Below are 13,470 nucleotides of genomic sequence, written 5' to 3' on the forward strand. Positions count from 1 at the left end.
CTTGACAGTATTCCATCACTTTGGTGTTACAGTTTAAAACACCACTTCTTTAATTTTAAGCTGAAAAGTGGTCTTACCCTTAAAGACGGTTTAAAAATCATTAAAAAAATTAACTTCTGCAAAATGTCATGCCCTTATGTCTTTATGTACTTCATGCTAGTTACTTTACACTGAAACACTCTTAGTTCAACTCTATCACAAATTAACTGCCTTTCCTGAAGCAGAATTATAATACAAATTATAGCTATTAAATATAATAGAACACATATCTGCATCTTTTTACCTGTTATCCACAAAAAGGTTTTCTTGGGAGCAAACTGACTGAAAAACAAAAACCAAAACAACTGAATTTAGTACTCATGATAACATTCAACATTCTCAAATCCTCCTCCCCTTCCTCCTCCTCTACCACCATCACCACCGAAAGCAAAATCACTTTCCACATTCAGGCTAAGCTTGCAGTTCATGCATCATGGAGACAAGGAATATCGGGACATTTGTTAACAAGAGCTTTCCGAGAAGAAAAGTGTAGGTGTTTTCATTGTATAGAGTGGAATTATCAGATCTACTGGTTCAAAGTAAGGGCCTCAAAGATGCTTAGCTATGCTTAAACCCCTTTGAAATCAATACCACAGGTAAACACTGTAATAAATCCATCAATTTCAATGGAATATACAACTAACTTCCTCTGGAATGAAGCTAAGCAATGGACGGAGAAAGACAAACGGAAGAAGCTGAAACAGGTAGAAAGTTTAAATCCTCCATGAACTAATTATAAGAAATTAATGTAAGTAAGGTAACAATAATTTTAAATGGAAAAAAAGGATTTCGTCCTGAATGAAAAAAAGTTTAACAAAAAATAAGTTCCATTCACAAGAATTTATCTCTTTAACATGATTTTTTGTGAACCGTACAAAAGTGCAGTAAATAAATAAATATTTTTAAATATAGGAAAATGAGTATATGTTCACTGTTCCATGAATAATTCTCATTTTCGTTTACTTTTCATTTTCCTTTTGTTTCATGATCATAAAAAGAATGTGGTAGGTGCCAGTAGTTCATTTCTGGGTCAAATTTGCCAAAATGCTGGAGTGGGTGGTAACTCCAAGCAGTGCTGGATGGTACTGATGAATTAGATACATTCAAACCAGTTCTATCAGACCTGGTTATGGGACAGAAACAGCTCTGGTTGATGTCTTACACTGGCAAATGGAGGGCGGGGGGAAGTGCAACCGTGTTAGTACTTGTGGACCTCTCAGCAGCTTTTGATACCATCAACCATGGTATCCTTCTGGATTGTTTATCTGGGTTGGGCTTAGAAGGCACAGTGTTAAAGTGCTTCCAGTCCTTTTGGAGGAGTGGTTTCAGAAGGTGGTGCTGCGGGACTTCCGTTCCATCTCATGGTCATTAGCCTCTGAGGTGACACAAGGTTCCATCTTAACATCAACATGAAACTAATGGGAGAAGTCATCCAGAGGTCTGGGCTGAAGTATCATCAATTTGCAGATGATACTCAGCTCTACCTCTCATGTCCTATCTACACATCCCAGGAATGCTGTGGAACTCTTGAACTATTGACTGCTTTTGGGTGGGTAAGGGTGAACAAGCTGAAACTTAATTCACACAAGACAGAGCTATTGTGGTTTGGGAAATCAGCTACTCTGGATGGAAGTTTACAACTGGTCTTGGGGTTGCACTAACTCTAAAAGACAAAGTGTGTGGCTGCAGTCTCCAGAAATGCATTTTTCCAGCTTATGCTGGTTGCATAAGAGGACGTGATCTGGAGAGGATGGGCTATGCCTCAGTTATCCATGCACTAGCGATATACAGGCTGGGCTACTGTAATGCACTGTTCATGGGGCTGCCTTTGAAGACGGTCGAGGAACTTCAACAGGTGTGGAATGCAGCTACTAGAGTGTCGGTGGGGGCAAGGCAAACAGGTCATATAATGCCTATACTGCACCAGCTGCACTGGATACCAGTGTCCTTGACTCCAAAAGTGATGGTTTGGATCTTTAAAGCCTTAAACGTTTTGGGACCAAATTACTTGAAAGATCACCTTCACCCATATCGGCCTGCCCACATTTTATGATCCGCAAGAGAGGCTCTTCTCTTTTGCCCACCCATGAGGACACTTAGGTGTGTGAGTACACAAGAGAGGCCCCTTTCCACAGTGGCCCCATACCTCAGGAGCAACTTGCCATCAAGGGTCCACCAGGCCCCATCGCTGCTGACTTTTAAGAAGGCTCTGAAAACTTACTTGTTTACTATGGCATTTGCCTGATTATGTTTTATGAGACTGGGTTGTAGCTGCAATTGTGTTGTAGGGACTGTCTTATGCTAGTGTGTGTTGTTTCTTGGAGCATTTGCTGTTCTTATTACCACATTGTTTGTTTGGTTTTTTATGATATGAATTTTATGGTTGTACACCGCCTTGGAAGGACTCCTGCCCTGAAAGTTGGCCTAGAAATGTTTTAATTAAATTTAATAAATAAATTTATAAATGTAATACTGATGATTCCAACTGACAACATAATACAGGGTGTTCCTTAGAGAGTATATCAGATGTGCCTGGCATACTCAGACTTTCAATTGCAATTTAGCATTAATGGTACAAATTCCACATATGATTTCCTGAATCATGTGAACTACAATGTTAGTTCAGGGGGCAGTTTGTTGTTCTTGAAAGCAATGCCTTAAGGATATATGGTTCAGAGCATGAGTGGAATAACAGGTATGTTCACAGTGTTATAATCCTTTGCCCTTTGTATAACCATTTCATTGTTTACCTGTCTTAAGCAGCTACTATTTAATTAACTAATTTGCATTTCTTTACTAAATTGAAACACAAGAGTTCTAACTGTTCATCTCTCTAATAAAAATAAATAAATCTCCAACCTTGATGGCCATGTTTTTTGTTGTCAATTGTGTCAATTTATTAGTGTTTACATGCTGGAAGTGGAAATTATGGGGTTGGATCCAGATTTATGTTGAATCAACTCGCTGAATGGAAGTGGACTATCCCGCCCCCTCCTTCCACAGCAGTCCCTCTAGCCCCCTGAAAATGCTACAAAGAGACCTAGTTTGGAAGACATAAGAGCCCATTGTGGGTCAATTCACCCAAGGGGCCACAGCACATGCCATCCACCATAATGAATGTGAAACACCCAACTGGAGGTTGCCATGGCTTGTTGAGTTGTGCATACCAGATAGGGAGGCTTATTTGAGGGTTAAACATCCATTGGATAATTTATGGTCTATTCTAGGGTTATGTGAGGGTTGCTAAATCTTTGAATAACACTCCCTGGTTGGGTCTGCATGACAAGTCACCATGCCACCTTGGGTTCCTTGGAGGAAAAAAGGCGGGATATAAATGCAATAAATAAATAAATAAATACACCCCCAGTCAGTGGTTGTACATTCATAACGGTGAATGGCATGTACTACAGCCACTTAAGGGTTAATTAACCCACAATAGGCTGTTGTGTTATCTGAACTGGCCCACTGAGTCAGGGGACTCTGCTGAATGGGGTGTGCTGTCCAAAAATCAGGCAGAAGAACTTTCCACAAGTGGAGCTCTTCCTTTTACAGAAGGTTGCTTCCTCTTGGGGAAGGCAGATGCTGGATTCAGCCCATGAGGTTTTGTGAAACCTGTGTGAGAAAAGACTATAAATGTTGAGACGTGCATATACAAAGGCTAAGTTTTTTTTGGGTGGGGGGGAGATAACTGATGAATTTTGCTGCTGCTTATGTCAGACATAAGGGTAAAGAACCACTAAGGAGTTATATCTTATTAAAAAGCATGAGACGTCTGTTACCTCTTCAGTATCTTGAAGGGTATCAGTGTAATCAGCATTACAGCCTTACGGATGCACTCAATAATAGCTCCGTTCATCTTCCATGCCGCAGAAGCTGGCACAAGGCCATGCCATCTCCTGGAATATCCATATCTCAGTGCTGGTGTGGGTCTCCATGGCACAGAAGACAGACACATTTTATTACATTACCCTTGTTATTTAAAAAAAAGAAAAGGGAAGGGAAGAGCCAAGAAGCTTTAGGGGAAGAAAGTTACCTCTTATCATGTTGAGATCCACTTTACTCTTTTATATGCAATGCTCCATTTACTTAATGCTCATGCTAGCATAGCATAGCAATTGCTGACATACCTTTAAATTTCTTACTTGCCCGCCAGTAACGAATTTAAGGGGGTATGGGACAAAAAGCTGAATATATTTATGCATAAATGCATTTGTTTAAAGGCCTACTGAACAATTCATACATGCTTAAAACATCCTATGCAGAGTCGTCTCATCTGACACTAATTCTCCATCTTTCTCAGATCCAACGTATTATTGTTATTTCTGATATATATGCGATATATAAGGGTTCTACCTTTAAAGGCAGCCTAAAAATAACTTAAAATAAATGAAATAATAGGTTGGAGCCATATTCAAGCTGGATCAACTGTACTGACAGAAGTAGATTTCCCCGCTCCCTCCTTTATCCAGCATTGTGAAACTGCTACACAAAGAGTCAGGAGACTCTGTTGAATGGGATGACTTGTGGGGGGGGGGATCCACAAAAATTGAGCAGAGGGACCTTCTCTGAGTAGATCTCCTCCTCTCGTAGAAAGCAAATCCTGGATCCAACCCTTTATCTATCATCAAATGCTTTCTTAAAACTAAACCATAAGAGAACCCCAACAACTACTTAAAACGCCTAGGAGGAGCATCGAAAAACAACCTCAAGAGATTACGCAGCTGCCCAGGTCTAGAAAATTCTATTTTCTGTTTTTCTTTTTTTTGTGAACCGCCCAGAGAGCTCCGGCTATTGGGCGGTATAGAAATGTAATAAATAAATAAATAAATAAAATAAATATTTTATTAGGCACCAAATGCATGAATGAATGAATAAATATCTGGATGCCTGGAATACAATAACAACTTCATTGCAACATAAATGTATCATCATGTAGTGATGCCTCTTGGTATGCCCCAGCCCAAGCACGCATATGATGGTGCATCAAGTATGGATTAGGATGTTACATTTTCAACGGGGAGTGAAGTAGAATGTTTGCAACAGTGACGTTATAATTTGGGGTCACAGTGAAGCCAAATCAAATTGGAATTTGCTGTAGAATCCACGCAATGCCAAAGAACTACTTCGGAATCATAATAAGGCTTATGATCTGGATTTCTGAAGCTACTTTTGGAGACACGATCAAAGAACGTTATACTGACATCTCGAAACAGTTTTGACTTACTGAAAATGTGATTCAGAAATTGTAAACTAATTTGGCAAATGAGTACACCTGATGTGTTAGCTTTGCTCTTCTTCATCACCCATCCGTACGTAAATCATCTGCTAAGCAGCCCAATCCCCTGTTTACACAGCTGCCAATCTGCTCAGTTTTCTCCTGATAGCATCTGCTTGCAGTCATGTCAAAGCAGATATCTGAGGCATACCAGAAGTGATGGGACGGCATAAATTAAAAATAACTTAATTTAAAAACAATGAATGTTGCTATGACAGTATTATTCATGTTCATGATGTATTCATTGCAAATTTCCAATTTAAATGAAATAAAAAAAGTTTTACATAATTTCTGCTCTGCTGGTGTGCATGTGTGTACATAAAAATAAAATCAGATCCTGAATTTTTACAGCTAGTATAGACATATTGCCTGGAAATTCAGGAATGCTTCAGATTCGAGGCCCTCCTCCACACACCTGGCAAGTGAAAAAGCTGGTCTAGATTTTCATTTTCTGAAATAGTATTTTAGAATCCTTACTGTTGTGGATTAAAATATACAAACATGGGGGCAGGAATACCAATTTTCCTCATTGCTGCAATAATACTGCAAAGTGTAGAATTTTACTCCAGGGATTTATTTATTTTTTAAAGAGAATATCTGTAGACCTCATGGATTCAGCAATTTTTTAATAAAAAAATAATCTAGAAAGCATAAGACCCCAAAAAGACAGCTGTCCCATGCAGAAGGATCTCTATAAAATATGCACTCTGTACTCTATAGTAAAATTGTCACTGCACCAAGGCATGTGTGAGAAATTTGCTCTGCTGTAGTTCTGTTTTATGGATTCACCCAATCCGCACCTTGCTGATGGAAATGCAATTTGCAGCTGAAAATCCACACATTTCTGAGCTTGCGATATATTCACCATGCACACATTTGAAAAATGTGCAAAGAAAAGTGTGAACAATTCCAACATGCATGCAAACATGTTTTAGTCAATGGGCCCCAAAACTAACAGAACTTTGATTTAAAAATGCACACAAAAATGCATATATTACAATAAAAAAATTAAAAAATCCATATGGGTGTGTTTGGTTTTCTTACAAAATCGCAAGCTCATGCAGAAATGGGGCAGAATAGACATGATATATAAAAATAACTAACGATCTTGCCATGACTGAGATTGACAGTTCAATCCATCCGTACCACAATTGGGTACCAGAAATGTACCATACTTTGTTACCCAGCCAGTCATAAATCAGCCAGACAGTGGATCCATGGTAGGCTGGCAGAGGGCTGACATGCAGTGAGAAATTAAATTCTATATTCAGTTGAATACTACTACCTCACAGAATATGAGCAGTGGTGTATTAGAGCCAGGGCTCAGGGAGACCCAGCACCTGCACTTTTTGATTAGCAGGGATGCTGACATCATCAGCCACCCCCCTCAGACTTCCCTGCCCCCTTTGAGTTTAGCTGCAATCTTCACAGTCGCGGGGGGGGGGGGGGGGGAGGGACATGAATTTTCCCAGCAATGTTATATTGTTCCCTGTTGTAATGCAAAGTATTTTGAGGATTATTGGATTTGAATGGGCAATGAAGACTGATAAGATTTACAAAGACCTGCTCTTGTGGAGAGGAAGGCTGTTAGAACATGTTTGTGGATATGGAGCAACACAGCTGCCTGAAATTTTGGACTTTCCTTGTGGGCGTGGCTATGGGGACTGTCAGGATGAGTGGCTGTATTTTGAAATTGACCAGTACACCACTGAATATACTGCATCCACCCTTCCAGCAAAACACTCCCTCATTTGTTCTCCTGAGATCACTTTTTGAGTTCATACTGGCCTCATGCATCAGCCAGGAGACCAAAGGTTATTAGGAGGCTGCACCTCCTTTCTCCCAGAAAGAACATCATGACAAGAGATACCAGCCTAGACCCTTGCATTGGCCAGAGAAGGGCTTGCTTCACCTCCTCCCCACCAGATAGAGTCTCCATTCAACCTGAGAACAATGCAGCCCCATCCATCAACCTGAGAAGGATTTGCTGTTCCAATTCATGCTTTCACTCCCCCAATTCAACATTCCTTTTATGACCTATTAGGTTGTGGGCAGTCTTATTTTTCAATATCTATACAGTGCTTTGAAAAAAAAAGTTGCTTTATAAGTGAATCAGCAGCAGCAGCATCCAACAATGGCAAACTCTGTATGTGTGCATATCATAGCTAAAATCAGTGGCTTAGAGCAGTTCTTTTTCTGGTAAGGCAAGCCCTGCTTCACACTGCAAGTAACATATCTGCCCTTTTGTCAAATATTCCCCCATGCTTCAGGTGGGCCATAGCCCTTCTTTTCTTATTAAAGATCTACTTATATGTTTGTGTGATTAAAAGTTCATTTTAAAACACACACACACAAAAACACAAACATACAATGTTTTAGACTGCATTTCTAAGCACATTTACAGAAGGAGTAAATCCCATTAAACACAGAGGGACTTATGTCAGTGGAAACATGGAGCTCATCTATACCAAGCAGGATATTCCACTGCAAAAGTGGTATATAAAAGGCAGGAGCCACACTATTGCTTTATAGCAGTATTGAAGTGCACTGACAACAGTTGGGGACCATTGACACATGCCATATGCCGCTTTCATATCACTTTCATAGTGCTATATCCTGCTTAGTGTAGATGTGACATGGGCCCCAACAGTTGTCAGTGCACTTCAGTACCACTATAAAGGAGCAGTGTGGCTCCTGCCTTTTATATACTGCTTTCATGCCACTTTCATTGTGGAATATCCTGCTTGGTGTAGATGAGCCCATGAATATGGTTCCAGTATTAAAGTTGGGAAAGTGCTCCAAGGGAAGGGGACTATGATGTCAAAGCCACAAGGCAAACACAGGGCACAACAGGCTTCTACTCCCATCTCACTGAATTGGCTTTCCCAGAATTCAGCCCTAGAAAGGGAGAGTAATCTCTGGTTGAGTGCAACATCCTAATATTGTTCATAAATTTATCTATTTCCCACTTGTTCAGAAATTAACCACTCAAAACCATGACTGCCAGGTTACACATGGTTAGTATTTTCTTCTCATTTGAACAGTTACAAAACCTGATAGATACTCCTGAAAGAAATCAACACGATAGAAGAGCATCAATTTAAATCAATATTCTACAGGAGGTATGACAGAATGACATCTATGGCATACGTATACACTAAGACACACAAAAACGAGAAAAACAAGTTCACTATGCCTACCCTATTTGACCTAATCTTATCCTTACTTATAACCTTCAATCTCTTGTCTTTTCTCAAGCCCACATACACACAAACCCATCAAGGAAACTTTATTCCCTCTGCTGGTTCAAATCACATCCCTCTACTCTCTCCTGCCACAAAGTGCAATCTTGCCACAGTGTCAGAGTGGGAGGATACTGGCTGACTACTGATAAAGATATAGCACTAAAGAGGCAATTAAAACAACTACTCACATCTTGTGCAAATATTCTCTCCCTCACCCTCTGATACTCCTCTTCTCTCTCTTCAATTGATTTACTTCGTCTGTCATCTCTAAATGGATGAATTCTGTTTTGCTGAGCATAAAAAAAAAAAACCAGGAGGATTATATAAGTTGAGCTGCTAAAAACTGCAGTCAAGTAACTGTCAGCTGAGAATAATAAATGTTCACTTAAACAAATGAGGCATGAGAATGTCAGTGTTGTCTCCTTCTTAAGGTGGCATGTGAATCATGGTGTTATGTCATGTACCCTTCAGCATCAGGTTAGATGCTACAGGAGTATTTCTATTTTAAATTGGCTTTTCAGGCTCTTTATGATCATCTGAATTCATGTTATACTGAGCCATGTCTTTGGTCCGTCTATCTCATGACACAGAAAGGTGCCTTATACTGAGTCTGACTATTGGTCCAATAAGCAGCGGCTCTTGGGGGTTTTAGGCAGGAGTTTTTCCTAGTTTTACCTGGAGATGCCAAAGACTGAACTTGGGACCTTCCACATGGCAAAGCAGGTATTCTACCACTGAGCTACTGCCCCTCTGTACCATCTGTTGTTACTCTCCAGTACTTGGCTATATTGCTTTTATCTTTAATTGTTAGCTGTCCTGGGGGCACTTGTGTGATGGAAGTTTGTGGGATATAAATTTAGGCCGTAGCTAGACCTAAGGTTTATCCCAGGATCCTGGGGTCAAACCTGTTCATCTAAGTGCCGCACAGGGCATCCAGTGCTCAGGCAGGGATGAACCCGGGATGATCCTGGGATAAACCTTAGGTCTAGCTATGGCCTTTCTCCCGACTTTAAAAAAGTGAGTTCTAGTGCACCTTTTCCTGGCGGCCCGCGCTAATTCGGAGTACGTGTGGGAGGATGTGAGGTCACTGCGGTCCGCACTGGTCAGGAAAAGGCGTGCTAAGGGGAGTGGCCAGTGGCTTCGGTCAAGCCGCCTCCGCCATTTGTGCCCAGCCCGCCAGCTGGGGCAGCGCGGCGGAGCGGCTTTTTTTTTTATTTCCACAGTGACAATTTGCGCAGGACCGGAGGACCGGAAAAGTGGCTGGTGCGCTGCTGGGGCATGTGCGCCTGTTTTTTCTACTGCAACCTCTGCGTGGGTCAGTTTTCGGAAAGCCGGGCATCCCACAGTCCGCCTTCATGGGGAGTTGGTGACTCCTCGCGGTGGGCATACCAGGCTGGCAGAGGGCAGAGCTGTTTGTGGGCTGCTGCCATGGCTACGGCCAGATGTGGGTTGGCTCCTTGGGATGGGGCAGAGGGCACAGAGGCGGTCATCAGCGCTGACACCTCAGAGGCATGATGGGAGATGTAGGCACAGAGTGCCCATGCAGACGATTGACCTCGGGTCATATTACACCCGCCACAACCCCCATCAGGAAGTGACCGCATCAATGTTGACCCTCAACAGCACCAGCAGCACTTCAGCTGGCACTGGCACTGCCGCCGCCGCCGGGGCCGGCATCGCTGATGGCTGCGCAAGTTTGCGGTCTTTCGGACTTGCGCAAACCGTGCGCCGAGTGAAAAAAAAAGCCGCTTCAATCAGGCCGGTGTGGCTGCGCAACCGTGCTCGCGGCGGCAGCAGCACAACCGGCGCAAACTTCCGCCACAAATCGAAGGCAGGTGTGGATGATGAGGCGTCACGGGAAAAGCCGCTTTCACCGCTCCTCAATGACGGAACACCCAGTAGGTCTAGCAAAGCCCTTAGTAATAAATAAAAAATAAAATAAAACTTGCTCTCTGAGATGCTGTTAACTGGAACTGTCAGGTATTGAATCCAGGACCTTTTATCTGCATGTGTTTTACCACTGTAGCATGTGTTCTACAAGGATGGCCTGTGCCCCCTCTTTGTAAGAAGTAATGAGGTAGCATGAGGGAGGATTTTTAAACTGTCCTTTGTGAATCTGCAAACTAGACTATAGATTTGTTTGTCCAACAGATCTGTTCAACTTTCCTGTAATTTATTCAAAAGTGATAGTACTGGAGATGCAGCTATCAATCAAGTGAAGGAAAAGAATATAGAAAACCAAATGACAGGAAGGGCTGAAAAAGCCTAATTGATGATGAGGGGAAATACTTTGAGAATATTGTGCACAAGAGTTTTAATCATTTCAGTAGCGATCTTAAGCCTTTACTGTCAGTGAGAGGGAATACAGACTTTCCTTGTTCCAAACTCCAGAAAGCAATAAAACACATAAAGGTGCCTAATGGGGAAGAACCACCCTGTATAAAGCTTCATAGTTGCAGTTAGCCTATATAGTTGCAAGGCTCTTAATCCTTTATCCATATTGTATCTCCCCCACCGCATTGCTATGTGTCCTCCTCCTAAAGCCTGCTGCCTAAACCTTTCTTTTTTATGTCTTTCAAAGACAGCTATGATGCCATGTAGTGAGGAAAACAGTCGGGTACTACAGAAGAAGATGGGGGAGAAAACAATATCTTATTAAATACATGAGTCAAAGAGGCACTCTGGTTCCGAGTGACTCATTAGAATTTACCACAAGCCAAAAATCCAAATGAGAACATACACATTAGCTTACCTTCACGAGTGTTCTTTTAAAAAGCTCTTCCAGAATCAAAATCTTTTTTGAGTTCACTCCTTTGTTCTGCATGCATTTCTACTAGATTTAAAATGCTCTTTTGAGCATAACTTTCGCTTTTTACAGTTTGTTTTCTTTTAATAAAAGGATGTTATACTAACCAGTTCCAGACACATTTATATATTAGCATGTATCATACTGATAACTTTAATAATGCAGAATTACACGACAAGCAGCACACAGAGGGGACGGTTTCTACCACATACATGCAAAAACAAGCAAATAAACTTCATTTCCAATAAATCATCACGGTGGGGGAATCTAAGAAAAATTAAGCAATTTCCCCACAAGTTAAAACTCATCTGTGAATGACTGCAAAATCAATCTGGTCTCACTGTAACGCTTTCCCCTTTAATGTCTATTTTAATCTGTATTAATCTCCAACCAGCTTGGTATGACTGTAGAAATTGGAAGAAATGCCACAGAGTCACAAAGGCATTTGCCAAAATGTCTTTCATGAAACTTCCCCCATTAGGTCGTGGGCCTTTTGAACATTCCAAATTGCACCTAAACATGCAGCATTTTCTGCGTCAAGCCAAACTGCCCATGCAAACTGCCATTGCTAAAACAAACACACTTATGGCTTGATGCTATTCCAAGATGTGCCAAAAACTGGGTAGAAGGAGGCAGGAGAGGGAGATACAAAGGAGCAGGAAAGGAAAGCAGCAGCAGCAGCAACGACAAAAGAACGCCAAGAACGTCAGCCAGACCACTTCCCAAAAAGAAAAGAAAAAAAAGAACAAATTTCAGCAACTCTCGGACCGAGAACCAACCTGATTGTCTTCTTTATCAATACTAGAGTTATCTCGCTTCAAGATAAATCGCTTCTGGGATTCTTCACCTTTGTCATCTTTTAAATGTTCAGTAAACCTTTGCTCTGGTCTGCCAGCAAAGTAAAATATATCAATAACAATCCACTTTGTTTTGTTTTTGTCAGCACTTTTTTTTTTTTTTAAAAAAAAAAAAAACACAACGGAGGCATTTAGAGCAAAATTGTGGTTGCTGATGTTGGTACTAATGTATGGCATGTGTTCTAATGCTGCTGTTATTGCTGTATATTGTTGTTGTGTAGGTGGTAAGTTGAATTTGAATGACTAGCCATTGCAATGTTCAGCCTCTGTTGTTGGCAGTGCCTGAAGGACAAGAAAGCAAGTCAACATATGATATGTTAATTTGCTTTGCCAATCATTATAACCGCCAGCAATGCTGCAATTTAGCAAAGCTTATACAGATTGATAAGCAAAGACAAACTTGATAGAGACTTTTTACAGAACTTCTCACTCATAATACATTGAATTGGTACCGGTGGTGGTGGAATGTGTGTGGGGTGAGGTTGGGCAGGAGAGTTATTTAAACAAATAATTATCCAGCAGTTGGTAAATTGGAAAGGAATATTTCAAAATTGTCACATTGTATAGATTTGACAACTGATTTCAAATCCATCCAGATGGTTATTAATTGGCCAGACGTTACCAGCTGCCAACTTCGTATGTATAGGTTCAGAGGCTGAGATAAATTGCTCTTTGCTCTTTTACGACCTCATTCGAAAAGGATATGGAGAAAAGTGTCTCTTTACAATTGACATAATAGTAGGCTTAGGGAACGTTTTAATCTCCAGGATATTGTACATCTTAGTCTGTTATTAACATCCCAGATTTTGCATTTTCTGCCAAAGCTTCATTAAGCAGCAGCAAAAAAAAAAAGAAATAAGAAAAAAAGGACAGAATCGCATGTTGTCACATAATGCCTAGTTTGTTAATTCAAGAACGTTTATAAAATGGAAGAAAAAAGTGCGAACAGAAGGGCTATTTCTCTATTCAGTGCATATGTGCTACTTCCACACGCATTCACAGGAGACAGACAGGACTGTCAAGGGAAGAACTGAGAACCTGAAGTCCATATGAAACACGGTAATGCATTCAACTCTGTGCAAATATCCTGTCAACATGAGTGACATGACAAAGTGAAAAATGGGAGTAGATTTGTTGAAAATAACATTTTTACCACAATTTGAAACTTCAGTTCTTCACACCTTTCAAAGAGAAATCTCCCTCCCATCCAACCTTGCAAACATACACACAAATGGTGATTGCAAGGTA

At 41.0% G+C, this 13,470-nt stretch overlaps 1 protein-coding gene across 6 annotated transcripts in view; it reads right to left on the reverse strand.

The window, feature by feature from the left end:
• ARPP21 (cAMP regulated phosphoprotein 21) overlaps positions 1-13,470 on the reverse strand; it is a 246,702-nt gene that overhangs the window by 70,720 nt on the left and 162,512 nt on the right. For 4 of the 6 annotated variants that reach the window (XM_063130022.1, XM_063130037.1, XM_063130016.1 and 1 more), the window contains exons 10-12: positions 12,145-12,253; positions 8,748-8,849; positions 284-321 (exon numbers count right to left, since the gene is read on the reverse strand). In XM_063130022.1, the coding sequence (XP_062986092.1) occupies positions 284-321; positions 8,748-8,849; positions 12,145-12,253 (249 nt within the window). The remainder of the gene's footprint in view (positions 1-283; positions 322-8,747; positions 8,850-12,144; positions 12,254-13,470) is intronic. The other 2 variants (XM_063130056.1, XM_063130046.1) reach the window with 1 other exon arrangement.

The sequence above is a fragment of the Elgaria multicarinata genome, chromosome 1, assembly GCF_023053635.1.
Source record: "Elgaria multicarinata webbii isolate HBS135686 ecotype San Diego chromosome 1, rElgMul1.1.pri, whole genome shotgun sequence".
Lineage (NCBI taxonomy): Eukaryota > Metazoa > Chordata > Lepidosauria > Squamata > Anguidae > Elgaria > Elgaria multicarinata.